This window comes from Fusarium verticillioides, chromosome 4 (assembly GCF_000149555.1).
Source record: "Fusarium verticillioides 7600 chromosome 4, whole genome shotgun sequence".
NCBI classification, from domain to species: domain Eukaryota; kingdom Fungi; phylum Ascomycota; class Sordariomycetes; order Hypocreales; family Nectriaceae; genus Fusarium; species Fusarium verticillioides.
The window spans coordinates 3,331,654-3,358,096 of NC_031678.1; the positions used below are offsets into that span (position 1 = coordinate 3,331,654).

A 26,443-nucleotide genomic window follows, 5' to 3' on the forward strand; every position below is an offset into this window, starting at 1 on the left:
CTCCACGCTATGATATCCATTCCGTAACAATTCCACAACGCCCTCCAATCCGGCCCGATACCGCCCTCTTCGAATCAATAAAATCAGATTAGATTAGATTGATTAAACAAGTTTTTACCTTTTCAAAACTCTGCCTCACAGCTTTCTGCTCTACCTTTGGCCCTAGATAATCTGACTGACGTACGCGGTGGAGCTAAGCGTGCCGTGTTTACCGTGGAAAAGACCCTCTTTGCTTCACGAGCCTCATCGCTATTTGCCAAGCATCCCACTCAGCTTGCCGATCCTGCCGTATTCTACAGGGACGCGACCAACAGAGTCGGAACCAACGGGACAAGATGATCTTATCTGATGCGTTCTTTTCGTTGTTTGATCCACCGGTGTCGGAAGATTCATGCCGGGGCCATACAGCATGTCATTTCTTTTTAATGTAACCCTTTTTCCCGTTGAGAAATCTAAAAGTTCTCAACCTTAAGTCTCTCTTTCTTTGCTTGAACCGCCAAAATGGGCTTCTGGAACAGGTCGAACAAGACCTCTGATGTCGATCTTCAGGACATCACGACGACTACAGACCACGAAAAGAACCCTCACCCCGAAGATGGACATCCAGCTGTTTCTGATGATGCCCTCCCCGCTGAGGATGTCACTGAGGGTGTCAAAGACATGGAGGCCATCACCCTCGTATGGAGCAAGGCATCGCTGATCTGCCTCTTCATCTTCATATGGCTCGTGTACCTTCTCAATGCTTTCCAAAGCGCAACCGTCGGTAACTTACTACCGTATGTCACTAGCGACTGGAGCGCGCACTCGCTTCTCAACACCATTGGTGTTGTCGCGAGCTCAATGACTGCCGCTGTCTTCATTCCGCTTGCCAAACTCCTTGATCTTTGGGGCCGAGCTGAGGGTTATCTACTGATGGTGGGATTCTGCGAACTGGGCCTGATTCTGATGGCTACGTCCAAAGACCTGTCGACCTACTGTGCCGCAAATGTACGTAACATAAATCACATGTTGGTCATCGGAGCTAACGTAATCGCAGGTCTTTTACTCAGTCGGTTTCACGGGCCTGATCTACAGTGTCGATGTCATGACTGCCGATGCTACCAACCTCAAGAACCGAGCCTTGGCATATGCCTTTACATCGTCCCCCTACATGATCTCTGCTTTTGCTGGATCTTACGCTTCGGACAGAATGCTTGCTGACATTGGTTGGCCTTGGGGTTTCGGCACCTTTGCCTTCATCACCCCTGTCGTCTGTGCACCCTTGTATCTTCTTCTCAAGATCAACTTGCGAAAGGCCAAGAAGAATATTCTGCCAAAGAAGGCAAGTGGCCGCACTTTGAAGGAAAGCATCTGGCACTATGTACTCGAGTTTGACGGTAGGTTCGATCCGTATTTGAGAGACCCCTAAAGCTAAACATCTGGCAGTCCTCGGCGTGTTCCTTTTTGCCGCTGGCTTAATCATCTTCCTTCTCCCATTCACCATCGCTTCCATGGCACCTCACGGCTGGTCAACTGGGTACATCATCGCCATGATCATCGTCGGCTTCATCCTTCTCGTGGGCTTCGCCCTCAACGAGGTCTACTTTGCGCCTGTTCCTTTCCTCAAGTTCCACTTCTTGACTGATAGAACCCTCGTTGGCGCTTGTCTCCTCGATCTTACTTATCAGATCTCGTATTACTGCTGGAACAACTATTTCACGTCCTTCCTGCAAGTTGTTAACTATCTGACAGTCGCAGAAGCCGGTTACGTTAACAACACCTTCAACGTTGTGTCCGGCTTCCTGTTGTTCCTCGTGGGTTGGGGTATCCGCAAGACTGGGTACTTCAAGTGGCTCCTCTGGGCCGGTGTGCCGCTTTACATCCTCGCCCAAGGACTAATGATCTACTTCCGAAACCCAACTGGCTACGTGGGCTACTTAGTCATGTGTCAGATTTTCATTTCTGTCGGCGGAAGTGTTTTCACCATTTGCATGCAACTCGCCGTTCTTGCTGCTGTCGATCATCAGCACGTTGCTGCGGCGTTGGCTATGTTGAGCGTCACTGGTACAGCGGGCGACAGTATCGGCGACACGATTTCTGGCGCCATCTGGACGAATACCTTTGAGAAAGCACTGAAGATGTATCTGCCCGCAAGTGCGCTTGAAAACCTCGATGCTATCTACGGAGATCTCCCTACGCAATTGAGTTATGCAAAGGGCACGCCAGAGCGCATTGCTATTCAAAAGGCATACGGGTATGCGCAGACCCGAATGTTGGCAGCTGGAACGGCCATCATGGCATTGTCGTTTATCTGGGTCGCTCTTATCAGGAACCTGAAGGTCTCGGAGATGAGACAGACCAAGGGAAATGTTTTCTAGAAAGTCTCCTCCAGGAGGGCAGATGTTATTGATGGACTGGGTAAAATGGGCGGAAGGGCCGACACTCCGATGCTGCTCAAAAGTCAATGCAACCGAATTTTTTATGCCAGCTAATAAATAACTAAAATGTCATTAAAATATGCATGTCTAATAAGCATAAGCCCCGTGGGTCTCACTCTTCTTCTCCCTTGCTCAGTGACATCCCCTTCCACGTGTGAGAATGCCTGAAATTGGAACAAATCAAAGAATCCCCTGAGTCTAATTGATAAGATTAGGATCAGACGCCTCTTCTTCCGTTGATTAAGAAATCTCTCATCTCGTTCTGTTTAGACAATTCCTTGGGTTGATAGTGGCTGGCTGAGCAGTCTGTCGCCTAAGCAAGGGATGACTAGACGATGACTAGACCGAGCCTAATGTTTTTTTGGAACGGCTTTTCCACTAATTCGGGTCAATAGTCTCAGCCTTAGAACGACTTTGGACCCAGAGATCGCAATCGAGACCTGAATTCAAATGATGGCGTCTGTCACTATCGACCCCTTTGCATGTTGTCATTTCAACGAGCAGACCATTTTACCGCCACCAACATTTCGCATTGCTTAGTTGCGCTCGGTCCGTTTGCCCTAATTCTTATACGTAGTCGGTGTCGTAGCAAATTTTCAATTTACCATTCTTGCGGCCGTTGCTGTTTTCACGTCAAAATGAAGGGCAACATTGGGGCGTTTGCGCTGCTAAGCGGCCTTGTCAGTGGTGCCGCTGCCGTTGATGCGAAAGACGTCCAGTTCGCGGATCAAGACCCTGGGACGTACTGTATTACCTATCTTTCAACGTACCTCGCCCCAGTATCAATTGCAACGGGGGTCCCGCGCCCAGCTGAAAACACCACAGATGTCGAATTGATATCGACATCTACTACTGCTGCTCGAAGTTCAGATCTCGCTTCCTCGGTTGCTTCCAGCGCCGCTGCTTCGACTACTCTCGAGCCAACCGGAGAGCGCATCATCCTTCTTGTCGACCCTTCGGGCGGTAACACAAAGCGCGATATCGGTGGATTTGTTGGTGACGGAAATCCCGACATCTGCACTTTTGCTACTATCTTCACTCTTGGCAACGGTCAGCTTTCCGAGGACGGTGTTCCTGTGTCATACCTAGGTGATGGCTACCAGAAACTCCAAGCATCTTCCTCGACAAGCGACAGTACAGTTTCGACAACTTTCAGCTCCGAGGGAGGGGCTCTGCGCTTCCGAAATCCCGCGCTGCCCAATGGCGGAGCTTCATTCTGCCAAACCCCTTCTGATGGACAGGTTTACATGACTTTCGGATCCGAGCCATCTGGCTGCGTACCGGTGTCTCTGAACGTGTATAGAGGTAAGTGTTTATGTATTCGTTTCGGTCCCTTACTAACAGTGGTCGATAGCTGAGCAATGTATTAACGGTAGAATCGATGGCCTCGGCCCTACAACGACATCCACCAAGACTGATGAGACCATTTCAACACACTCAGCTGAAATATACTCCACTGTAACACATTCCACTGAGGCTCTTTCCACCGAAGAGGCATCTGCATCTGCGTCTGCTGAGACCATGACAACACTTTCCACGGCTGGGGCATCTGCTGAAACCTCTTTTATCGAGCCTTCAATCGCCTCCACATTCTCTACTGAAGGTTCTGGAGTGTCAATGGGGTCATCATCATCCGACAGTCCCGCCAGCCAAGAGACAGAGGCACCCAGTAGCACGCTTACTGATGAACCGACTGCAACACAATCTCAGGGAGATGTCGTGATCACAAATGCCGTTTCCAACGGACGATTCTCTATCAAGGACCCCAACTCAGCAAGTGGCATATTTGGCTTCGATGCTGAAGGTCAGGCCGAGCAACGAAACGGCGACTGCTACAAAGGAGACGGAAGCTCCGACAATGGCTGTGTTGCATTGGGCTCCTCTTCCGACTCACAGAAGCGAGCTTTTGGCGGACTGGCGAGTATCTCACAGTTTCTTACCAACCTTGCTCCAAGCAGAAATGTTCTCTATACTGTCCAGTTCTATTACGTCGTCATCACCGCTGGAGGCAGCCAGGCGTGTAGCGTCAATGGATACCTTGGCAATACCCAGTTCTACACCATGGGTCTTTTCACCAGCGGTGGCGTTAGTGTCTCATGGAACAGGGTCCTTACTACTGTCATGGCCGACTCTCGAAGCGCCAGCTTTGGCATCTCTCTGTCTTGCACGGGCAATGGGCTGGCACTGATCTACGTCGACTCGGTCTTTGTCTCCAATCAGGTCACCCCGGACAACATCGACCAGTTCCAGCTGGACTTTGGAGATAGCGACACTCCTGAGGAGACTACCAGTAGACTCCCATCCACTCCAACTAGTGAACCGGCCAACCAAGTCACATCTATTGAGCCAGTCACTACTACCACAAACTCCCCTCCCGCTACCACGACAGGTTACACCAGACCAGAGATTCCATCTCAAGAGGTCTGCCCCGATGGTTACAGGCCTCCGGGCTTTTGTGGACAGAAGTGGCCAAAGCCTTCGGAGCCATTCTGCGAGTACCGTTCCCAGCCTAATGCTCAGGCTGTGGCATATCCACTGTCGGAATATCCCATGCAAGGCATGGATATCCAGAAGTGCGCGTTGACTTGTGCTTACATCGATGGATGTTTCGCATTCGCTGTGAACAACAACCCGAGGTACCCTTGCAATTTCATCCTTGAGCCATTGAGGCTTCAAGGTTGGACCACTGGGGACCCAAACCGTGTTCTAGAATGGTCTGAGTTGGCTTGCTTCAACTGTCAGCTCTGTGATGAATCACAGTCCCAAACGACTGCTGGCGTTACTGGAGCTCCGGTAGAATCGGAGACAACTATCATAGCGGAGCCATCCACCAGAGTTCCCCAGAACACTACCCGTTGGCTACCTGAGCCGCAGACTAGCTCTGGAGGCTTAGAGCCTACGCCAGGCACCAAGTCAACAAGCATGCGACCGCCTCGACCGGAGACTAGCGTTGACGTGGAGCCAACCTTTATCGAGGGCACCACCACTGTGCCTGAAACAAGTCACACGTCTGCTCGGACCCCTGTTGTAGATACATCAAGCGAAGCGCCCGAAGTGTCTACGCCCTTGAGCCGAGACTCTACATCCTTGACCGAAGATGCAACATCGACTACTCAAGAACCCACTTCAACATCAGAAACCACTACTGCCTCTTCGACCCCAACAGAGACATGCAAGTATACACACGGCGAGATGTGCAACTTTGACCGCTTCAACTACCCCAAGGACGTTCTTTGTTCATGGGGCGACAAGTTGACGAGCAGAAGTTTCTGGCTAGAGACTCGCGAGTCATATCCCCACCAAGACCGCGCCGAAGAATGCATAGCCATCTGTCAAGGCCATCCACTCTGCTTGACCGCTGGATACTCACAGTTCGAAAACCGATGCTACTTCTCTGAGCTTCCCTTACTCAAGGAGAACTTCGTCACCGAAGAAAACGACTGGAAGAAGCAGGTTTGGCTGGACACGCGCTGTTACACCGATTGCGAAGCGTGTGTTCCTGACTCTGTTCCGAAGGGTCCTCCCGATATGTGCGCGTACACTCTAGGCGATGAGTGCAAGCCAGTCGCCAACCCTCCTGCCGGCACTCTCTGCAATTACGAGGCTTATATGGGAGGTGGCTGGGTCGATGGAAATGATCCCAACTTGATCACTGTTTATACAGAGTATGCCCAGGCTACTCCCCGGAGGTGCGCTGCTATCTGTCGAGCTTATCCAGGATGCAAGGGTTCTGGATATAAGGATGATCGATGCAAGTTTTCGGTTTATAAGCTTGCTTTGAGCGGTATGCCTATACCGCTTGAGACGAACCAGGATCCTTCGATGAACTCTATCTGGGATGATCCTGCGTGTTGGACATGCCCTGGCTGTCAATAAAAGGACTCGAGAGCTCTCCATTTTCCTTCATTTTCTCCTCTGTCGTCACGCTGCTGGCGCATTTTATTTTGTCTCCCAAAATCTCTACAGAATGATTCCCTTCCAAAGACTTCTTTTCTCGTGTAATTTAGAGTATTATAGTATGATAATGTCATAAACTGATCGTCTCATGGCACATAACACGGAGTGATGTGAGGCTATAAAGAGACCTGCTCCCCAGTGCCAAAGAGATCTCGCAGAAGACCGCTCAAAGTGTCGCCTTGGGAATTCTTTGTTAGCTACCATGCGGGCTGCAAGCCATTTAAACGCCACAGCCCCGAATAACAGGGCTTTTCACTATTCTTGATCCCTTCCAACGTTTACCAGTTCAATCGATATACTCCCCAGTCGTTATTACCAGGATCTCAAACTCCATCTCCTCATAATCCTGCGCAAAGTCATCTAGCCCAGCGCCTTTGGCAAACTTAGCACACAGCCCATACATGACACCCAGTTGTTCGATGAGCCCCTCGTCCGATAACAGTGCAAGACTTTCTTCGCCCAACCTCAATGCTTCCAAGTCTGTCTTTGGTATCTCAGCGAACTTCGGTACGTCGCCCGACTTTCCCGTTTCCTGATACATGTCGAGAATGCCCTTGATCTGTGCAATCCTGCGCCTTCGCTCATCGTGTTTCGCGGCATCCTGTCCTTCGCAGGCAGTGCATCGACACGTGAAGCCCCAATTCGACAGCTCCTTCATCCTCGCCTCGTGAGAAATCGCGACTTCGATGTATGAGTTGGTGATCTCCTCGTCTTTGTCGATATCCCTCACTGCGTATACTTCCATGAACCCTGTCGGCTCATCGTATACCCAGCATATGTTTGGTGTGCATAAGTGATTCATGCGACAGAAAGTTGTGAACAGCCCGCATTCGAGACCTCCGGATGTGATGTTCGCAGCGTTTGTATAGAATTTTGCCAAGACAATCCCTGCATCGAGATCCGTCCCAGGACAAGGTTGACCCTGGAGGAATGAAAATTCGCGCAGCTTTTTGTCGTTGTGGTACAGATCCATCAGTCGCTGTTTGTCTGAGTCACTCAGGTCCGCGATTTGATCAACGACACATCTATACTCGGCTTTCGTCTTGGTCTCCTCTTGTGAGACAGTCAGAATCGGCTTTTCGTGAATGATGCGTGTCCCAGCCTTGATGAGCTCTTTGGCGAAAAGGCCGTGCCCGTCGGCCGTCTCCTTCATCATATATAAACATTTCGCTTGCTCCATCGCGTATCATGAGTTGTTGTTTTCATTCTGGGTGATCAGTGTCGTAAGGCATGCTCGCTTATCCTGGTAGTTTCCAATTCGTGAATCATTTGCTAAAAAGTTCAGGAAGGAGCAGCGGAGATCTCCGCGCATTGTCGCGCCAATCAAACCTCAAGCGAGCTTCTTGCTGTTATCGATAGGCCCCAGGCTCTGGTCTAGCTTAGTGTCACAGAGCCGAGCTGTTTCAATGGGCGACGGTTCTGCTTCTGCTCCACAGTTGTGGGTGCGTCTTGCAGCTCTAGGGTGGATAGTTTCCTTGATAACATCACAGCTTCAATGGGCTTCATTATATCTACTAGCAAAATATCTCATAATGTACAAATTGTGAGATAAATACATTTTCCTATATAATAATAGCAGATATTACATCTTATTCGTTTTTGCATCTCGATAGCTGCGTGTCACAAATTCAGGTTTATGCTTGCAAAGAGGGTCTATGACGAACATTCTTAGATTCTCAACCATCGTGCCCAGAACCAAGCCAACACTAGATATCAAAACGGGTACCTAAGAATACCGAGATCTGTATCTGTACTGAGATCCAAGCAAAATATACTCTAATATTTTAACCTCTATGACTTTTCCTTCAGTACAAATATACCTCCATGCCATCCATAAGCTCTCGTCAATCATCGTCCATGTCGTCTAGCCGCCTCAAAAGGAATCTTACCCATCGGATGAGGTTTGTGGAAATGGATACTGCGCTCAAAGTCCAGCTTATTGGGAGTAAATTGCCAGACCGAGCCATACAGCTTCTCAATCTTGAAGCCAGCCGCTGCCATGGCATATAGGAAGCCGTTCCACGGGATCAAGCCAGGAGTCGATGCTATCTCAGGATCGAAGAACAGAGTACGGAACACCTTGAGCGCCTTCGCATCAACAGCAAATATGTGCTGTGTGGCTTCAGGTTCTGGTTTTGCTTCAGCAGCCGGCGGTTTCACCTCCTCCGCAGTGGCAGGCTCTGTCTGTTCGCGCTTGGTCTTAACCTTGGTCTTTAACTTGACTTCTGATTTGAACTTCTTAGGTTCCTGCTCAGGCTCGTCTAGAAACAGTCTCGAAAATGGTTTGTTGAGCGACCACAGATCTCGTTTCCTTCGAGTCTCTCTTGAAAGGCTCAACCCACTCAGGCGTCCTTCGGAGGGTACGCGATCCTGGAAAGCATCTTGTAGACCATGGAAACATCATCCTCGAACCCTGTAACGTTCTTTTTAGTGATTCGGTCGATCCTAGCCTAGACTATATCCAGATTCGCTTCAGCTCGGCGCATTCTATCTACTGTCTCTTTAGTAATCACGTCTGGGGGAATCTCGTGAAGAATTTGGTGACAGCAAACAACAAGAAATTTCATGAGACGGTCCTGAACTTCGAGAACCAAGAGGCCATCTCCAGGGAGAAGCTGCCTTCGTGTTCTCACCCACTCTTCGGCATCTGGGTAAGACTCCCAGTGAACAAGCTTTCCGTATTCCTCGGCGTTTGTAGCACCATGCATAATCATGGTATGATAATGAAGAAGCTTGGGGTGGAGGCCTCTTGTCGCTTTGCCAAACCAAAGCCCCTCATAATCAACGGCAGCAAAGGCAGGAGGAGCAAGTCTTCCCTTGGAACTCAGCAACAAGAGCATGAGCTTAGGTCCCAACAAGTCTTCCTAGTTGACAGTGGGCCACATGAAATGGTCTTTCAGCTTGGACCCATGTTCATGTCGATCTACTGCATGCTCTTGCCGGAAAGCCGCGAAATCAGGGCGATGGCTGGCAGGCATATCAGGCCAAAATTTGAGGAGAATTTGAAGCCTCTGTTGGAGGGGCTTTTTCATCCATCTTCTCTGGATAGTGGCCTCATGTCTCTCGAGTATCTTGTTGAGCTGATGGTAGCTGGCATAGATGTTTTTTGATTAGTTCTGGGCTCGCTCACGAACATCTACTCTTGAAGGGCGACCCTCATATCGTCCTTCGCTATAGGCCATCAGCTCGCGCTGCGCTTCATGATTGGCATTGGGAAAATCGGGATCCTCTGAGACCTCGCCGTCATCATAAAAGAGGCCCTCGTAATGCATAATAGTAGCTTGATCTGGTTCTCATAGTTTTCGTGGTAAGAGACGTTCAGGCAGATAAAAAATGGTTGTAAAGACTGGCAGATAGTTGATTGATGAAGAGAATAAAATGATTGTAACGTGGCAGATTTCGTTGCGTATGTGGTGGTAGATTCGTTGAAGGAGCTCAAGCTGTTTACCGTCTTGGGCTAGTTTGTAGGCCTGAGGCAGCAAGACACGAGTTGATGAACCTTGTCAGCGAGTGGAGTCATCTCGGCAGCTGAAAGTGGAGACGGAAGTTTGGTTCCCGGACTCCGATAACGCTCAGCTCATCCCATGTTGAGGATGGTTACGGTCCTACGGATGACCGGACTATCACTCGAACCCTGCAAACCAAGACCAAAAAGTACACCAAGGCCTTTGAATCTCACGCGATATACGAGACCTTCATTTCTGGGTTATTTTAGTGTTACCCATAGAACACAGCATCCGCAGACTCAGGCATCATGTCCAAGCCCCGACCCTCAGCGGCATATTCCCAGTCTGAAGTCCTGTACACAACACAGCCATTCTTGGTGTTACCTGATCTTAGAGTCCTTCCCGAAGAAGATGTTGAATTTCTCGAACTCAGCCGGTGCTTTCACCTGCCTGTACGAACCGTTCAAGAGGAGTTCATCAACCAGTATTTCCTGTACCTACATCCCTACTATCCTTTAGTAGACGAGAAGGAATTCTGGGACATGTACATGGGGGAAGAGACGGAAGATGGAAGAGGGAAACCAATGTCCTTGCTCGTTTTCCAAGCGATGCTTTTCGCAGCATCAGCGGTAAGGATCCTTTGACTGTCTTGATACAGGGCTGACAAGACACAGTTCGTATCGCCCGTAGTACTCAAGAATGCTGGATACACAAACGTGAAGGTGGCACGGAATATCTTCTATAGAAGAGCCAAGGTAAGTAAACTCACCCCAAGTCGCGTATAACCACTGACATTCTCAAGCTGTTATTTGACCTTGGGGTGGAGAGTGATGCATTCACTAAATCCCAGGCAGCTTTACTCTTGACGTTCCAATTCTCGGCCCTTGAACCACATGCAGGAAGCACCTGGCTAGCTATCGCTATTCAAAACGCCATCGTTGCCCAAGCCCACACTTTCCAAGCTCCCGGTTCGAGTATATCGCGCAAGAAGAGGAATAAGAGGCTTTGGTGGTCTCTGTTCTGGAGAGACAGAGTCTTAACACTCGGTCTTCGAAAACCTCTGCAGATAACACCTTCAAGCTTTAATGTCACTCTAGATCCGATCATTCCCGAGGATCTTGCTGATGAAGCAGAGAGCTCTGCCGTGTATGACCCTAGAACGAAGCGTCAGCTAGCAGACATCATAAATTTCCAATGTCGTCTGGCAGTTATTCTGACAGAGACTCTTTCGATTTGCTACGGCCCGAACGCATTCGACATTACATATTCGCTTGATAATTTTGAGAAAACACTGTCTCAAATCAGGGCCGCGAAATGTAACCTCACGCGTTGGAAGAAAGAAGCCGACAAAGCGCTGCATCCATTCCTCAAGGGCACGGGATCGCACCGATCAACCACTTTGATATCAAGCGTAGTGTACATATATGCCTAGTGCGTAGCCTGAGTTACTAGTGCCGTTCTACATACTGACAATGAATGTAGTGCTGCCCAAATTGCTCTTGGGAATCATGAAGCTATGATGATTGAGCAGCGACAGAAAGGAGTCAACATCATTGACGACACTGTACTCCGGAATATTGGAAAGGACATAAGTTATGCGACGACAGAAACGACCAAGTTAGTGGGTTTCATCGTTCAAGAAGGGTTAACTCAACACCTACCTATATCTGCGTAAGTGACCGGCTCTCAGTGGACTTGCTATAACTAACCTTGGTTAGCATTGCTTACATTGCATATCCGCTTATGCTGAGCTCCATAGATGAGAGAATAGCACCGAAAGACCTCGAAAGTGACGAAGATCAACTGTTGACGAGATATCACGCGCAAGCAATGCATCTGTGTAGTAAGCGTTTTGAAGGTGCCGAAGATATCAGTAGAATGATCACCCAGATCGTTCAATCAACGCCCATTCAGCTACCGCTGCGCCCGCACTCGAAGCCACCAGGACGTAGGCAGTCCTCAGGAGCAGAAGGTGCATTGTCAGCACCTTCGAAGAGTCTCACAAAGTACTGGGATGAACTGTTCATCACACGCCAATACATGCGCCTTCGACTTTCTCTCGACTACGCTCTGATCACTGGTAAGCCACCAACAGAACTGGACCTATCGATGTTTATCCTTCAAGACGCGAGGATGAAGAGGCTGGCCTACGGACCGATCCATAACTTGTCTGCGACAACTCTGTACACGCCTCGAAAGCGTCGCGCATCTGAAAGTGTTGCTGGTCTGCCGAGGGTTATTGAGCTGGATGAGAAGCTATCCGACGATGAAGGGCAAGTGGAGCATATTGAGTTGTCAGATGACATGACCGCACTTAACACTCAAATTGTTCAGAGGGAGGCGGTATCTGCTCGGCCACATTTTGACTATGATGCAATTTGGGCGGCGAATTTGTTTGAGGAGATTACGGATGTACTCTGGGCTTGAATTAGTAATGACGAGAGAACTTATGTACCCCAGATGAACTGTATATACTTGTTTTTGGAGTTCGTCAACTTTCTAGTAATGTTAAGTTGCCAATGTGGTTCATGAGACCGCCGCAGCAGGGGTAGCCCATACCACCAAATAATATCGGAACAGTCCATGATCTGCACCCAGGGTCCCCGCTGGAAATATCTCTTCCACTACTGAGAGATAAGCCAATGTTGATCTTTCCAAATATGTCTGCGGTATATCTCACTCCGATGTATCGACAAGGAATGGCGACATCAACGCATGCGCTATTTATATGCGAGTTCGTGGTATCATTGCACCGAGAGTAGCGGACCCCGCCAAGATGCCATACACCATAACGCTGGTCTATGATGTATTGTGCACGATATAAGCTGCCAGTGCCGGACCGAAGAATAGGGAGACATATTAAGTTGATCTTAAGCCATCTCCGAGTATAATCATTTGAGAGTTAAGGACGCGCTATTCTTCGGCTATTGACTTTCCTAAAACCGAACAAGAAACCTTCAAAATGAGATTCTCTTTTGCCGGTCTGGCACTCGCCGTCATTGGCTCTGTTCAGTCAAGCCCTATTGCCCGAGCAGTCAAACCGCCACATTTCTTCCTCATCGGTGACTCGACTGTCGCTGTAGACGGTGGCTGGGGCAACGGTTTCTTATCATACCTCAATGCCCCAGCTAAAGGCGATAATCGAGGTGTCAGTGGCTCTACTACTGTATCTTGGAAGTCCAATGGTCGTTGGGACACTCTCATCAAAGACGTCAATGCAGCGAAGGCCGAATTTGAGCCTGTTGTGACGATTCAATTTGGCCACAATGATCAGAAGGTCATGCAATTGGATGAGTTCCATGCCAACCTAGTCGACATTGGTAACCAGATCAAAGCAGCTGGCGGAACACCGGTAAGTCTCATGTCCGATCTGCGACTATTTCGCGTGTTAACAGGAACATCAGATCTTTGTCACTTCACTCACACGCCGTACGTTCCAAAACGGCGAGGTCGTTCAGAACCTCAAGGAATGGGCTGCCGAGACTATCGCCGCTGCTGGAGATGTCGGCGCCCAATATCTGGAACTCAACAAAGCTAGCACAGATTATGTCAACGCTATCGGAAATGAGGATTCACAGCGTTATAACTGGGGAGAAGGTGATAGGACGCATCTGAACCCAGCTGGAGAAATTGTCTTTGGAAGAATGGTAGCAGACCTGTTACTGGAAGCGCGTGAGGACTTTTCGTCTTATTTTACACCCAACAAGGCGCTTAGTGATAAGATTGCGAAGGGAGAGTTTGCTACTGGGGACGAGTAGACATGAGAGAAGCGGCATCCATTCTCTGTAATAGAAATGACAAGTATTTTCCCACATAGATGATAGATTGCAGAACGAATCGACGCCAGAGTCTTAGTCGTCGAGAGGCTTCTGCGCCCATACCACCTTTCCGCGAAAGTACCCGTGGACCTTTTTCGACCGGATTTCACGGCGGTAGCGAGCGGCAAAGACGTGAATCTCTTCTTTGCTCCACCCCAATAGGTTTGCGATAAACATGAGAGTGCCTTCAACGTCTTGTAGGATTGCAGCCTGGAAATACTGACCGGCCTCTTTGAGCTTGGGATCTTCTGGCCATCCGCCGATAGGTACCTGGCCTCGGTTAAAATCGACGAGTTAGACGAACGGCATGGTATAGTAAATAAATACCTTGATCTCTTCCTCCTCAATGTTGACGAATCCTGCTTCTTTCATGCTCTCAACTTGAACGTTGTCTTCGAGAACGGAGAATGGCCGTTGAAGCTTTCGACCTCCTTCCATGAAGATCTTTCCCCACTGACCCATAGCACTATCTTGAGATACTGAGTTATCGTCACTGCCAATGCAGGGCGAGGCCTCGTGGCTTTCGATATAACCTCCTGGCTTCAGACATTTATATGCCTGCTTGAACAGCCCAGGCCAGTCAACAATGCTGCCGACCAGGAATCTCATGTGTACATAGTCAAGTGAATTCTCTTTGAAAGTCCATTCCTGGGTACAGTCATCGATTTGACTAAAAGATTAGTGTTTCAGTATGATGATATTGGTAATCGATGCTGTACTAACAATTCAAGGTTCGGTGGTAGCCAGCCTGGCTGGATTGGGGAAATGTCGATTCCTACCACTTTTGCGCTTGGAAACTCATCGGCAAAGTCCCTATCAGTGTGAGTTAGTGGCCCTAAGAGCCGCTCATGAAAGTCTTACATTGCCCAGATTCCTGCACAAGAGTAGTTAATTAGATGTCAATATCCATGAGGGACACAGTAACGGGCCTCTTACCTGTGCCTGTTCCAATATCTACAACGTCCTAGACGAATTAGCAAATGGCTCAAGCTGCGGTTTGGATAGAAAAAAGTACCTGTATATCCTCTTTCAAAGGTGCTTTGTAGAGTTTATCGTTGTACATGAGAATCAGAACATGGTGACTGAGAACTTTGAGCAGAGAGACTGATGAGGTACACTAAATCCTTACTTGATGTCCAGTGCTTCATTGGCTTGGTTGTCGTTTGAAATCCTAGACAATAGGTCAGCTGATGTGCTGGACTTAATGACAGTTGTGTGAGACTGTGGAAATGATGACTGACCAGTACTGAGCATCGCCTTGTTCGCTATGATATCTTCTACCGTTGATTTCTCGGTAGCGCAAGATATCGGAAGAAAGCGAAGCGGTTGAGCTTGCGTTGCCCGATAGTGTTGAGTCATTATCGTCATCTTCATCGTTCTGATCTGGCTCCTGGACGCCAGAATGTTAATCCCATCAAGTGTAAATGGTAATGTGCTGAAGACGTACGGTCTGCGTCCAATGCTGACCGGGGAGAAGCCCTGTGGGAGCTTCCTCCTGGGGCGCGTCACCTGATGTCGGCGCAGGCTGGTCAACTGCTTTGTCACTGGTTTGTGGATCAGACATGACAGTCAATATGAATGACTAAGGATCAATAGTCTAAGAACCATGATGTCTGATCTAGGTCTGGCTGCGGTATTTAGAACTTAACGCCGCGGGGTTCATGGGGTGATGTGATGTCAGCCAAGTTCTCCTCTTGTAATCAGCCGATACGGAAGGGGGGCATGTATACAGGATGTTATGTTGCAACCAACAGACAAACAGGGGTCCCTGCAGGTACTTTTTAGGTGAGATAAAGATAACACAGATGGAACACGTTGTCTATATAAAGCAAGTATCAGAGATACTAAATGAGAAAACATCGCATTGCCAAACCTAATCACAGTATACCCGCACGCGGCCACTCGACATCGGCACGCTGTTGGGTGAAAGGTCCCGAAGCCAGGAGCGTAGCGACTCAATGTCCCATATCTCTCCCGCATCAGCCAATTCGCACAAATTTTCGAAGTGGCTCTCCCTTTCGATTTTACATGGCGTCCTGGAAGGACAATCTGCTAAGGCACTAATGCCATCTAAAGTCATTTGAGCATGCGTTGAAAACGGCTTGATAATATCCTCCAGCCTCTCCGATTTGCAGACGATTCCATCATGGAAAGGCTGCTGTCTGAAGGTAGTGAAGTTCTCGCCAAGCTCTTGTCTAAATCTAGACATAAACTGCTCCTTGACATCATGTAGTGTGTCCCTAAACTTCTGCTTGTTGTTGCGATGATGGTCCAGACCATCTGCCTGGCTTAGCAGGATCCGCAGCGGGCGCTTATCTTCTTGGTCGCGGAGCAGTTTGATAGCTATGTGCAAGGCGCTTTCAGTTGCCTCAGATCGTGTTCGTTCCATCGGGATCACAATGATCACGATGGCAAACAGTTCCTGGAATACGTCGGCCATGTACTTGATCTCTGGCTTCTGGTCGTCGAAACCGGGACTATCGAGGAAAATGGCCCCGAGGCTACTGGAGTCGTAAGACTGAATGCCTAAAGTTCTGCAGAGACTACTGGAGCCAGGCTTGAAGTAGTTCTCAGATGCACCGGTGAGAACAGTAAGCATTTGACTCTTACCAGCTTCTGTGGAGCCCTGCACTCCGATGCAGATCTTGTCCGAAAGCTGGATTCGGAGCTGGGCGACTTGAGCAACACTGAAAAGCCACCTAGGCCAGAAGAAGGTAGGTGTAATACACCACTGGTTGGCCTTGACCCCAGGATACTCTTTCAAGCCCTCTTCGAGTTTGCCTCTCCATTTATCTATCGTTTCCACCGAATGAGAGCTCGCAATATCCTGCTTCACGCGATCGAGGAGGGTCTTCTCCACTATGTCATCGGACTCAGCGATGGGTAGGCCAAGTGCCAGCAGAGTAATAGCTAGGACACCAGGAAACGACAGATCTAGATATGTTTTGTGCCTGTTAAGGAGATGATTGATGATAGTTGTGCTTGTGAATAACACAGCTATCCCACCAGTGACGCCCAATCCAGCAGCGGAAGTCGCCCCAAGGCCCAGAGATAGGACTCTAGAGAATAACGAGGCTCCAGAAAAATAAGACGGCAAAGCACCCAAAGCAGCTGAGGTGATCCGGTGGCCCTCGGTGGACTTGCAGTACCATTCATATGGCGCGTCAAGTTGAGTGATGATGACAAGATGACAAAATTGAATGACACCCATGACGTCTTGAAACTGGGACACTGCTTGCTCTGTGCGCCTTGTAGGGTCTGTCGAACGATGATATAGATCATGGCTGAACGTCTTGAGAGCTCCAGCAAATGTCGGTACTTTGTTGAATTGTTTTGTCAACGTGGGTCTCTTGGCAACTTCCCAATTTTGGACAAGAAGCTGAGCTCGGGTGATACTTGGGGCGTTCTGGCTGATGACCATATCCGTAATGAGCCTCCTAAGAACTTTAGGGCAGGCGGCAGGGATATCATGAAGAAGGCCAGTATCAGAGTCTCCATCTCCATATGCGCCAGGCACAGAAGCATGGAAATCGGATCCAATCTCAAAGTCCTTTGGCCAAAGCGCCTTCAGGATGGTAAAAGCATGGCCAAGGCGACTGAAAACAAGATGGGGGCTAGCATCGCTAACAAGACCGTCGATGCATCCCACAACAGGTTTGATGTTGCCGGCAATCGTCATGACTTCTTCTCGAGGATGGGCATCGCGAGAGGTATTATCAGTTCTCAGGGCCTGGACCTTTGACATCTGAGCAACGAGCGCACGTATCATTGCTAGTCTGATACTTTCGAAGGTCGCCGGTAAGCTAGCTCTGTCCAGACTCATCGATCGCAAGGTATCAACATCGATGTCTGTAGATCGCCCGAAGATATCATGAAGGGTGATGCCTTCCTGAATGGCGATTGAAGCTTTTCCAATGTCCTCAAAGGGGTCATCGTCGTTGATCCTATACTCAAGTTTGACAGAGTTCTAGGCGAAGAGGTCAGTTGAAATGGACAAAATGGCTCATAACTAGAAGTCAATGCCTACCTGATAGCGGTCAGACTTGGCAGGAAACCCAAGAATCGCGAGAGGAATTTCTCGGGTATCGCTACTAAACGTTGCTCCTTTCAAGAGATATTGCATCACAGGCGTATTGATATCCAATGATACAATCATGTGATCGCTGTGAACCACGCAGGAGCAACTTGTTACCGTTCCAGGCATTGGAAGTATCATCGATGAAACATCAGAGACTGCATGATGCAGTTCTTTTGAGGCCTGTTGAATAAATCTGGAACCAACAGAGCTCTTGACACAATGGAAGTAGTGTGACATCTTGTGATATCGGTCAACCTGACCCGCGCTAGGTATCTGAGGAATGTCGTCGAGTCGCAAAGTTTGGACACAATTCTGGATCCCTGATATTTCAGCCGCGATAGAGTACATGCACCCAAAGTGGCAGAACTTGCCCGTGTGCTGCAACAAAAGATCTAAGAGATACTCAAGGATAGGCCATAGCATTTGGATCGTGGGTGACAGGTTCCCCAGCGGTGTTCTTAGAGCATCAAAGGTCTGCTTAAACTTCCTCGAACTATCGTTGAGTGCAAAGGGAACGTAGTCGTGAGGGTTGATAACGTGGTGGAAATTGCCGCTCAGGTTCGTTTGAAAGGAAACCGTGGTTCCTAGTGGTTCAGCGACCATGCACGAAGGTGCTCCAAATGTGATTATGGATACACCGCCCTGCCTTTGTTCCCAGGCGTTCGGAAGAGGATCGTGGCCAACCATGGCCAGGTAGGACGAGATAGTCGCCAGGGCGCCTCTAAGATCTGAGGTTAGCATGGATGAGGAAAATGCTTGTACAAACGCACCCGAAGCTGTGGCCGCAAACAACCAACTTGTGCCTCTTCATAAGCCATTCAACAAGCGGCACAAACTCCTCACTTCTGTCACAGAAGCCCTTATGGAATCGCGATCCTATGCCATCAGACGCTGTCAAGCGCACGTCTAAATCAGAATGGACATCGTTCATGTTACGTGTACAACAGAACCCTAGAAAGACGGTCTGAAGGCGATTCGACCAGGCAATGACCGGCGGTGTTGACTTGATCCCCGCTTTCTTGCTAATCGGCGCAATTGAGTAGACAGACGAGATAATGTCTAGTTCTCGGATGAATCGGAATCGATCACTCTGATGAAGATTCTCATCGATGTTGATACCTTGCTCTTGTTCGTTGCAGAGATGACTGACTGCTGCAGCACCGTAGAACATGAGCTCTTTGTTGGTGAGCTCTGCATCGCTCAATCCAGCATTCTGGTCGCTAAAATTGATGTACTCGCTGAGAAGAGTCTCTGTTCGCACCATGATGGCATCACAATAAGTATGTAGTCCAAGTACGATGATTTGGGTGTAATACACAATTTTGAGGGGACTACAATGGCCATTGTCAAGGTGACGAGATCCAGAGTTCGACGAGGCTCTGTAACGTCTCTGCATGGTCAGCTCATAAGCACCCACGACTTCGCCACTTGCTTCTAATAGGTCCATTTACAGGGTTGAAAAGCCACATTCGTGCTAACGTTAGGCAATCTAGGGGAGGAAAGAAACCTTGGGACCTTGACCCTAAGCGATGAAAATATTTAGGCAAGCTTAGCCTAAGCTAAGGGGAATCTTCCCTAGGTTTATTTTAACACCCTATATCACAGTTGGGTGTTTTTTTGCCCCCTGAGGACAATCCCGCCACCACACCAACTAGAAGCCTAAGCCAAAGATTAGGAACGGACCTTTCAAGCTGACCAGCGAATGCGGCTGCAGAACCGTTACTGTATCGTTCGCCTGCTGTAGAGGAGCTACGATGATATTATGACCGCCCATGAAACCAGCGTCGAAAATATAGACATCGCTGTGGCTGACGGGAAACCGACCGTGATGTCTTTGATCCAGCAAGCACAAAGCAGCTCTCGCTTCAATATTGACAGGAGAAACTCAGGTAACTTTGTGTTCCGCTGAATCTTGAAAGGCTGTCTGATCTTTGATCTTTACGACTATTTTTTATGTTTGACATCGTTCGGGGGGATGTTACTGGGCGACTTTATCAGACTTCTCTTTACCGGTAGACGAGTAGTTCGTTTTTACTTGATGATATTGAGAAGAGATGGCCTTGGACTTTGTGTGTGATCAGCAAGCAACCCCGCACACTGCAAAAGCAACACCCACTACGACGGCTGAATGTGTTGCCCTGCAGGGTGTCTGTCTGCCTTGAGGTCAGCCGTCGGGGCTCGGTTTTCAAGGTCTGCCACTAAAGCAACTCCTGGCAAGACCCCGCCAACAAGAAAAGTGGCCAACTGGTAGAGGCATCCAGACTCTTGCTTCATGGTAAGCCTCACTCTGTGTTACGTCCTGATTGGCTATGATGTCCATAGCCCCCAACCATATCATGATTGTCTTGTGTCAGGCCGCAGGAAGTTCATTCTTCTTCCTTCTAAGAAACAACATTCTATGCAGCTACTGAAACGGTGTCAAGGCATTATCTTCTGTTAGCCATTTCAAGCCGCCATTCCGGGGGGTTCAATCCTTCCCAACCTTAGTGCAATGTCATTTGGCTATAGGTACCAACCTACAACTGCCTGCATCCCTCGCGATACGTTCATTGACTGAGATAGTATCGGCGACTTGATCGCCATCGCAGGGCTAATCGAACGCATCGTCGTCGAGGTCAAGTCATACAAAGATGCGCCGCAGCACTTCCAGCGGCTAGCGATTGAGTTAGACTTTCTATCAAAAGTTTGCCATCAGGCGTTTCATCTTATACCGACTCGCGCCAATGAGCAAGCCAGGCTTGAGAGGGTTCGGGCGATTGCCTTGCATTGCCTTGGCCCGTTGCAGGCGTTCGAACAAAAGATGAGGAGTTACGAAAATACTCTACTACCAGCAACTTGTATGGATAAGAGTAAAAAGGGTTGGATACAGACCTGCAAGAAGCGATTGCATTGGTCAGCTATCGCGCGCCATGAAGTTGATGAACTTCGCGCGATATTAACGAGTGAGATTTTGGCGATCAATACTCTATTGACAATGCAGAACTGGCAAGTTTTCTTTCCACCAGTTTGTCTCAAATACCTTTCGTCTGACAGCATGTAGGGATAGCCTGAAATCAGAGAATACCGCCAATAATCCATTCGCCAAACATTTGCAGGCTCTGATAACAACCACAGAGACCGCTTCGCGTGAGATAAGGAGCTGCCTCATCGAAGCCAAGGCTGGGTCTGAGCGACTCGAAAGACTCGTGGTTGCTGCGAACTCGGCACAAGCCGAACAAGAAAGGACCCTAAGCTTGATGGAGTAGAACGCTGAAAAGTCAAGCATGGTTCTGGATGTTATCACCAACACCATGGGGGCGGCCTCATCACAACTTGTCAGATTGTTCACCCTCACTGAGCACCTCGAGCGATGGATCAAGACTGTCGTGAGTTATTGTAACGAGATCATTGGTCTCGTCCAGCGAAACACTCGCATTTTGCTTTCATTGCACGACATCGTGATGAGATTGGAATCCGCAATGAGAACGCCCACCATAAGCCTTCCGGTCTTAGAATTCGAGAATCCCTTTGGTATCAAAATGGCCCTTCCCTATCAAATGTGTGACACCTGGGAGGTATTATTTGGCATTCCATTGAGTGAGCGCTTTTACTGACACGCCCAGGGTCTGTGCCGACTGCTCGTCGTGATGTTCTACAACAAGCCTGGACGGCTCCTCGTCGAGCAACGACGGTTTGTCATTGTGCAATCACAGACAAATATGCCTATCAATCCACAGAACTGGTCAACATCTGTTGTTCCCGGGGATTCACTAAACATGTCTATCCTAGTGGAACGTCTTGGCATCCAGTCTACTAGATTTTCGTGCCTCAGATGCGACCACGTGTTCGAGTCAAGAAAGTCTAGTCCTAGCCGCGGGTATCAGTGGTACGTCGCCCTTGAAGATCCGCCACAATAGCACATTATAGTTGATACTTCATAATAGCCCCAAATGCCTCCTTTGGTCAGATATTGCAGATGGGGCGCAATTGGGCATCTCGTCTGATTCTAGTAGTTTGTCGGTTCCTCTCCCCCCTCCTGAACCCGTACAGTGGGACTCGTGGAATGGGCTGTGGGAATCAAGATTCAGACAGCCACAGGCGCTGTCGCGATTACGAAACTCTGGCATGCCATTTGACAGAAGTCCTGTTGGGAGCACCGACGACGAAGAAGTGGATGTGTCCGCCTTTCGACGTGTTCACGTCATTCCATTCGAGGGTGATCTTTTACGATCAGTCGTCAGAATCGGAGCTCGATGTCGAGATGTCATCCTCAGGTATGCGGCGAATTTCGAACCCAACAACCCCCAGCTTCCTCCCGAAACAGTACTTGAATTTAAAAAGCTCGTGCAGGAGTTGAATGAGCTCAAGGCGACTGGTATTTATCCACTTGCCGAATTGAATGCACGTCAAGGGACAAAGAGTCACAAAGAAGTCCTAGACTACTGGATTCAAAGAACTGCCCAGGTATTGCATCATCCTATCCATGACCCATTATTCAAAGCTAGAGTATCACGAGATGAGATAGAGGGGATCGCGAAGTGGATGGGCAGCCCTGCACCACTTGACCAACCCCCAACTCTAACGGAACTTGGGTCCGGCTCCTTTCGTGATGAGTATTGCAGAAACGAGCACCTGAAGCGGTTCCCCAACAGGCAAAATCAAGCCAACTTTTCATTGACTCAACATATCTTACATGACGGCTCAAAATGGACATTAGACTCTATTGGATGGAATGGAATGTACGACACAGTGCGGGATCTGGAGGATGAATGATCCAGATAAATATATTCGAACCATTTTCTCTCTTGGCTTTTTGAATCTTTAACCTAATACTAATATGAACATTACTCTACTGTAGTTTCTATCTGATAGTAAATGTTCGGTACACTTGTGCCATATGGAGTTGTGACAAACCCCGCCTTTCAACTTGCTTATCTATCAACAAGGGTATGTCACACATCTTGCCCTTGCCGTCCGAGCCGTGTAAGCATGGATGGACAATAACAGGGGCATTTCCTTTGCTTACATGTCTCGCCTGTTTCTGCTCCTTAATTATCTTGGACCAACAACAATTGACTTACCATGGAAGAACGCAGGAAGCTATATGAAAAGTATCCATCAATGCGGAAGCTGGAAGAGCTTGGGGACGCATACGTCGAGGTATGCCCATTATAGTTGCCGTTCAATCACTAGCTAACTGGTTGCTTAAGTGGAATGATGGTCGTGAAGCTGTTCTCCTACGCTGGCTTTACGACCATCCAAACTTCCCAAGTATGCGTAACAATCAATCCCTTGGTCATCTGCGAAGCCATGGATGAATTCGCCGCTCAGCGAGACTTCCTGATCAACATTGGCCCTGACAAAGCAGGAAAGATCGCCGCTCTTATTGCCGAGACCAAACCCAGAATCTTTGTTGAGCTGGGCGGTTATGTTGGTTACTCGGCGCTATTCTTGGGAAACGCGTTGAGGAATGCACAAAAGGACAGCCATGACGCTACGAACAACATCGTCTACTGGAGCCTGGAAGCCGATCCGGTTTTCGCAGATATTATAATGAACATTGTCGATCTAGCAGGACTATCAGATGTCGTAAAGGTGATTACGGGAAAGGCTGCTGATTCCCTTACTCGACTGAAGGAAGAAGGAAAGCTCGAAACTGTGGATATGTTGTTTCTGGATCACGTTGAAGACTTGTATGTCACGGATCTACAGGTCGCCGAATCACTAGGATTGCTCAAGATGGGGAGCCATATTGTGGCAGATAATGTCCTTCGTCCTGGGGCACCTGAGTACAAACAGTATGTCAAGGGACATAAGTCCATGGAGACTCGAGCGATTATGGGTCTGATTATCCCTGGAGAGTTCGAGGTAATTAATAACTCTTGAGTGCTATCATCAGTCTGCTGATCGACGGATAGGATGAGATTGAGGTGACAGAGTACAAGGGTTAGCTGTTGCTTTTTCACATCTATGGACATGCCGAACCTCCATGCAATAATTGATCTACCTTTCAACAAGGGACAACTATAGTATATAGTATCAGCTTATAAATCCTCTGCATTACCTCATTTACAAAACTCGAAGCCTAGTTGACACTACGTGAAGCCTATTGGCAGCTTAGGACGAGCCAAGGAAACTAGGCTCTGGGTTAAGGTACATCTTGTCAAAGCCTTTAATCTTCCAAATCCTGGTCTCGGTACTCAACGTAAAATTTGTGTGTTTCACTTTCCCAAACTTCAAGGCTCCAGACTCAGCCTGGATGCCATCCTTCGGTCGATGGATGTGATTATCCCCAGCGAAAACTGTGAAATTCGCTAATGGAATCTCCCAAGCATTATGAGTGGCAATGGATGGCGAGCCTGCCTTCCTATTAGTTTCATGTCGATACCTCGTTTATGATGATTGATTGACTTACCAAAGAATTGAGCTGAGACATTCTTGGGAGTGACTGACAAGTGAAAATAGCCACGGTAGTAACCCTCCTGCCAGAACAGCTCTTTGTTCTCAGTGATGGCTTTCCGAGAGAGTTTTCCTGCGTCAGGCTCAATGGAATTGATGCCTGATGTACCCCACGAGCTGACCGCGGTACCCGCGAACTCGGCCCCTATGGCACCCTTTCCTGTCTTGGGGTCGTACTTCTTAGTGCCCAGCCATGCCAAGTCAGACACCTAATAAGAGTCAGCAGTGTACTGGAAGAAATAGTGGCACAGTCTGTACCCAGTTCATATGGCTGTCTCCCGATAGGAAGATGTTGTTGTCAATCTTGTTCTTATATAGATGGTTGAGTGTTCTGTTTCTGTTCGCGATATAACCCTATTGGAAGTCAGCAATCGAACTCCTCCGACGGAAGAGGGATATAGTAAGCGTACATCCCAGGTGTCTCCTCCTCCAGTCGCATCCCCTTTGATGTGAGAGAATACGATCTGGTTCCCAATCACTCGCCAGGTTGCATTCCGATCCTTGGATTTGGATAAGGAGCGGTAGAACCAATTCTCCTGTCGACCTCCCATCAGAGTTCTACTCGGATCGTCGCTTATTTTCTCGATATACTTCTCGTTGACGTCTGCTTGCACTTAGAAGCAAGAACTTTCGGCAGCTGAAATAGTACTTACAGTCGACTCCTTTACTTCGGTCATACAGTCTTGTGTCCAGCATCACTAGGTCCATCAGCTTGCCCAACTGGAAAGACCTCCATACACGGAGGCCATCATCCATGTCAGTCTGCCTGATTGGCATCCACTCGAAGTACGCGCGAACAGCATTGGCCTTGCGAGCATCAGTGGCTACCTTCGGACCTTCTCCTTTGAAGGTATTGGGCTTGTCGAAGAAGTCGACATATCCATCTCTGTAAGCATTATCGGCGAGCTCTAGGCCAGATTAGTGGTGGAAGCTCTTTTACGGCACGAGAAGCCTTACCATGATCATCCCAAGTGGTGATCCAAGCTGAGTTTTGAGCCAACAATTGCAAGTCAGGATCAGTCCGGTGCTATGTAGAGTTAGAGCCTATCTGTACTGCAACATTGCACGGGTTCATACCTGTCCATGGCGTGCACGATAGTCAGATAGCGAGTATGTCGGGTGCTGTGGAATTGAGCCTCGCTCTTTGAACAGTGTATAGGTGCCATATTCGTAGATATAATCGCCAAGATGAACAACCCAGTCGTGTTTATCCTTTCGGGCAGCATTGCCATAGACGTTAAAATATCCTGGAACTTTGACTAGTCAGTGAATACAGTGGGCAGTCGAGTGTCTCAGCACTTACAGTATGCGCTACATGAGAAGACCGCCAGATTGATCTCCGATACGTCATCGTCAGGCCGAGGTGCAGTCTTGGTTCTTCCGAGAGGGCTTGAAACTTTCGAGTTGCAGACAGTGAATTGGTAGTTATATGTCGTCAACGGCTTCAATCCTTTGGCTTCGACCTGCTGTGGTTTAGTTCTGGCACTTGACCTCTGTATCAGAACATACCTTAACTGTGTAGTCGATGTCCGCTGTAGTATAAGCCTTTCCACTACTAACGACTGACTTAGAGTCCGTCTTCCCAACTGGAAAGACTTCCCAGTGCAAACAGATAGGATTGGGATCAGCCTCTATAAACTTCTTGGTGTCGTGGCTGTAAAGTGGTTCGGTCCCATCAATCGGCGCGGTGTCAGCGGAAGACACATTGGTTGGAGCAATTCGAGTCCACAGTATAACGCTATTGGGCCATGGATCGCCGGATGCAACACCATGAGTAAAGTTCAACTCCTCTGGCTTGAATGCGACGTTTCCACGCTTCCAGGAACGTCGCTGGACTTGATTGACATCGATGCCGAACTGCGTATGCCGAGGCGAGGGACTACCATAGTTGATGTTGCCATCGAAGCTGGCCACTGAGACGGCTAAAAGACTTGCAAGAGTATAGAGAACTGAGATTACATAGGCCTTCATGGCTGAATGATGTTTCAAGCGATGTAACTTCTTTGTTGAGATCAATATGTAGTCGATAATCGTCTTATATACATGATATGAACAACTTCCCCTCTTCTGTCCCATGTAGCAACACATTGCCGAGTAACTGATATCACATGTCGCTGAAAGCGATCGTATACTCGGTTGAGAGAAACGCGATCGCTTTGAGAATGAGGTTAGTGGAGCAATGTCAGCAACCAATCAGTAGGTGATCAGCGCGCCTGGTATAGCTCAACATGGCAGGAGGATTCACTTAGTTCATGCGTGGCTTGAGATCACTAGTCAGGAATAAGAATG

At 48.6% G+C, this 26,443-nt stretch overlaps 11 protein-coding genes across 11 annotated transcripts; 6 read left to right on the plus strand and 5 right to left on the minus strand.

Moving 5' to 3' along the window:
- Window positions 1-501: 501 nt before the first annotated feature.
- Window positions 502-2,357, plus strand: FVEG_12175 (hypothetical protein; the record flags this gene model as incomplete). The annotated part of the gene is made up of 3 exons (XM_018901528.1): window positions 502-987; window positions 1,037-1,376; window positions 1,426-2,357. 3 exons carry the CDS (start codon window positions 502-504, stop codon window positions 2,355-2,357), a joined length of 1,758 nt encoding a protein of 585 aa, XP_018760026.1.
- Window positions 2,358-2,899: 542 nt separating this feature from the next.
- FVEG_12176 (hypothetical protein) lies at window positions 2,900-6,293 on the plus strand (the record flags this gene model as incomplete). Its single annotated transcript, XM_018901529.1, has 2 exons — window positions 2,900-3,722; window positions 3,772-6,293. The coding sequence occupies 2 exons, from the start codon at window positions 2,900-2,902 to the stop codon at window positions 6,291-6,293; spliced, it is 3,345 nt and encodes a 1,114-aa protein (XP_018760027.1).
- Window positions 6,294-6,336: 43 nt separating this feature from the next.
- On the minus strand, window positions 6,337-7,630 carry FVEG_12177 (hypothetical protein). The gene has a single exon (XM_018901530.1). The coding sequence runs from the start codon at window positions 7,552-7,554 to the stop codon at window positions 6,661-6,663; it is 894 nt and encodes a 297-aa protein (XP_018760028.1). The 5' UTR covers window positions 7,555-7,630; the 3' UTR covers window positions 6,337-6,660.
- Window positions 7,631-8,012: 382 nt separating this feature from the next.
- FVEG_12178 (hypothetical protein) lies at window positions 8,013-10,439 on the minus strand. Its single transcript, XM_018901531.1, has one exon. It carries the CDS (start codon window positions 9,212-9,214, stop codon window positions 8,825-8,827), a length of 390 nt encoding a protein of 129 aa, XP_018760029.1. The 5' UTR covers window positions 9,215-10,439; the 3' UTR covers window positions 8,013-8,824.
- Window positions 9,970-12,420, plus strand: FVEG_12179 (hypothetical protein). The gene is made up of 5 exons (XM_018901532.1): window positions 9,970-10,449; window positions 10,495-10,575; window positions 10,623-11,251; window positions 11,303-11,491; window positions 11,539-12,420. The coding sequence occupies exons 1-5, from the start codon at window positions 10,129-10,131 to the stop codon at window positions 12,245-12,247; spliced, it is 1,929 nt and encodes a 642-aa protein (XP_018760030.1). The 5' UTR covers window positions 9,970-10,128; the 3' UTR covers window positions 12,248-12,420.
- Window positions 12,421-12,782: 362 nt separating this feature from the next.
- Window positions 12,783-13,578, plus strand: FVEG_12180 (hypothetical protein; the record flags this gene model as incomplete). The annotated part of the gene is made up of 2 exons (XM_018901533.1): window positions 12,783-13,172; window positions 13,225-13,578. The coding sequence occupies 2 exons, from the start codon at window positions 12,783-12,785 to the stop codon at window positions 13,576-13,578; spliced, it is 744 nt and encodes a 247-aa protein (XP_018760031.1).
- FVEG_12181 (hypothetical protein) lies at window positions 13,314-15,282 on the minus strand. Its single transcript, XM_018901534.1, has 9 exons — window positions 15,086-15,282; window positions 14,880-15,028; window positions 14,768-14,809; window positions 14,654-14,720; window positions 14,575-14,602; window positions 14,500-14,512; window positions 14,362-14,451; window positions 13,966-14,308; window positions 13,314-13,908 (listed from the first exon to the last, which is right to left on the minus strand). Exons 1-9 carry the CDS (start codon window positions 15,200-15,202, stop codon window positions 13,672-13,674), a joined length of 1,086 nt encoding a protein of 361 aa, XP_018760032.1. The 5' UTR covers window positions 15,203-15,282; the 3' UTR covers window positions 13,314-13,671.
- A 140-nt stretch (window positions 15,283-15,422) lies between these two features.
- On the minus strand, window positions 15,423-19,080 carry FVEG_12182 (hypothetical protein). The gene is made up of 3 exons (XM_018901535.1): window positions 18,487-19,080; window positions 17,666-18,437; window positions 15,423-17,605 (listed from the first exon to the last, which is right to left on the minus strand). Exons 1-3 carry the CDS (start codon window positions 18,978-18,980, stop codon window positions 15,512-15,514), a joined length of 3,360 nt encoding a protein of 1,119 aa, XP_018760033.1. The 5' UTR covers window positions 18,981-19,080; the 3' UTR covers window positions 15,423-15,511.
- Window positions 19,081-20,979: 1,899 nt separating this feature from the next.
- FVEG_12183 (hypothetical protein) lies at window positions 20,980-22,468 on the plus strand (the record flags this gene model as incomplete). The annotated part of the gene is made up of 3 exons (XM_018901536.1): window positions 20,980-21,270; window positions 21,319-21,581; window positions 21,640-22,468. 3 exons carry the CDS (start codon window positions 20,980-20,982, stop codon window positions 22,466-22,468), a joined length of 1,383 nt encoding a protein of 460 aa, XP_018760034.1.
- Window positions 22,469-22,761: 293 nt separating this feature from the next.
- FVEG_12184 (hypothetical protein) lies at window positions 22,762-23,646 on the plus strand (the record flags this gene model as incomplete). The annotated part of the gene is made up of 3 exons (XM_018901537.1): window positions 22,762-22,855; window positions 22,906-23,563; window positions 23,614-23,646. The coding sequence occupies exons 1-3, from the start codon at window positions 22,800-22,802 to the stop codon at window positions 23,644-23,646; spliced, it is 747 nt and encodes a 248-aa protein (XP_018760035.1). The 5' UTR covers window positions 22,762-22,799.
- A 166-nt stretch (window positions 23,647-23,812) lies between these two features.
- On the minus strand, window positions 23,813-26,125 carry FVEG_12185 (alkaline phosphatase; the record flags this gene model as incomplete). Its single annotated transcript, XM_018901538.1, has 9 exons — window positions 23,813-24,054; window positions 24,111-24,363; window positions 24,413-24,508; window positions 24,565-24,758; window positions 24,808-25,062; window positions 25,112-25,181; window positions 25,232-25,407; window positions 25,458-25,617; window positions 25,664-26,125. The coding sequence occupies 9 exons, from the start codon at window positions 26,123-26,125 to the stop codon at window positions 23,813-23,815; spliced, it is 1,908 nt and encodes a 635-aa protein (XP_018760036.1).
- Window positions 26,126-26,443: the final 318 nt, after the last annotated feature.

Coding starts and splice junctions, on each gene's coding strand:
- FVEG_12177 (XM_018901530.1), bottom strand. CDS start 7,554: ATGGAGCAAGCGAAATGTTTATATATGATGAAGGAGACGGCCGACGGG.
- FVEG_12178 (XM_018901531.1), bottom strand. CDS start 9,214: ATGCTCTTGTTGCTGAGTTCCAAGGGAAGACTTGCTCCTCCTGCCTTT.
- FVEG_12179 (XM_018901532.1), top strand. CDS start 10,129: ATGTCCAAGCCCCGACCCTCAGCGGCATATTCCCAGTCTGAAGTCCTG. Junction 10,450..10,494: donor TGCTTTTCGCAGCATCAGCG/GTAAGGATCCTT, acceptor GACAAGACACAG/TTCGTATCGCCCGTAGTACT. Junction 10,576..10,622: donor TCTTCTATAGAAGAGCCAAG/GTAAGTAAACTC, acceptor GACATTCTCAAG/CTGTTATTTGACCTTGGGGT.
- FVEG_12181 (XM_018901534.1), bottom strand. CDS start 15,202: ATGTCTGATCCACAAACCAGTGACAAAGCAGTTGACCAGCCTGCGCCG. Junction 14,309..14,361: donor CTACCACCGAACCTTGAATT/GTTAGTACAGCA, acceptor CTAATCTTTTAG/TCAAATCGATGACTGTACCC. Junction 13,909..13,965: donor TTGAGGAGGAAGAGATCAAG/GTATTTATTTAC, acceptor AACCGAGGCCAG/GTACCTATCGGCGGATGGCC.
- FVEG_12182 (XM_018901535.1), bottom strand. CDS start 18,980: ATGGTGCGAACAGAGACTCTTCTCAGCGAGTACATCAATTTTAGCGAC. Junction 18,438..18,486: donor GTTTGCGGCCACAGCTTCGG/GTGCGTTTGTAC, acceptor CTCAGATCTTAG/AGGCGCCCTGGCGACTATCT. Junction 17,606..17,665: donor CCAAGTCTGACCGCTATCAG/GTAGGCATTGAC, acceptor CTCTTCGCCTAG/AACTCTGTCAAACTTGAGTA.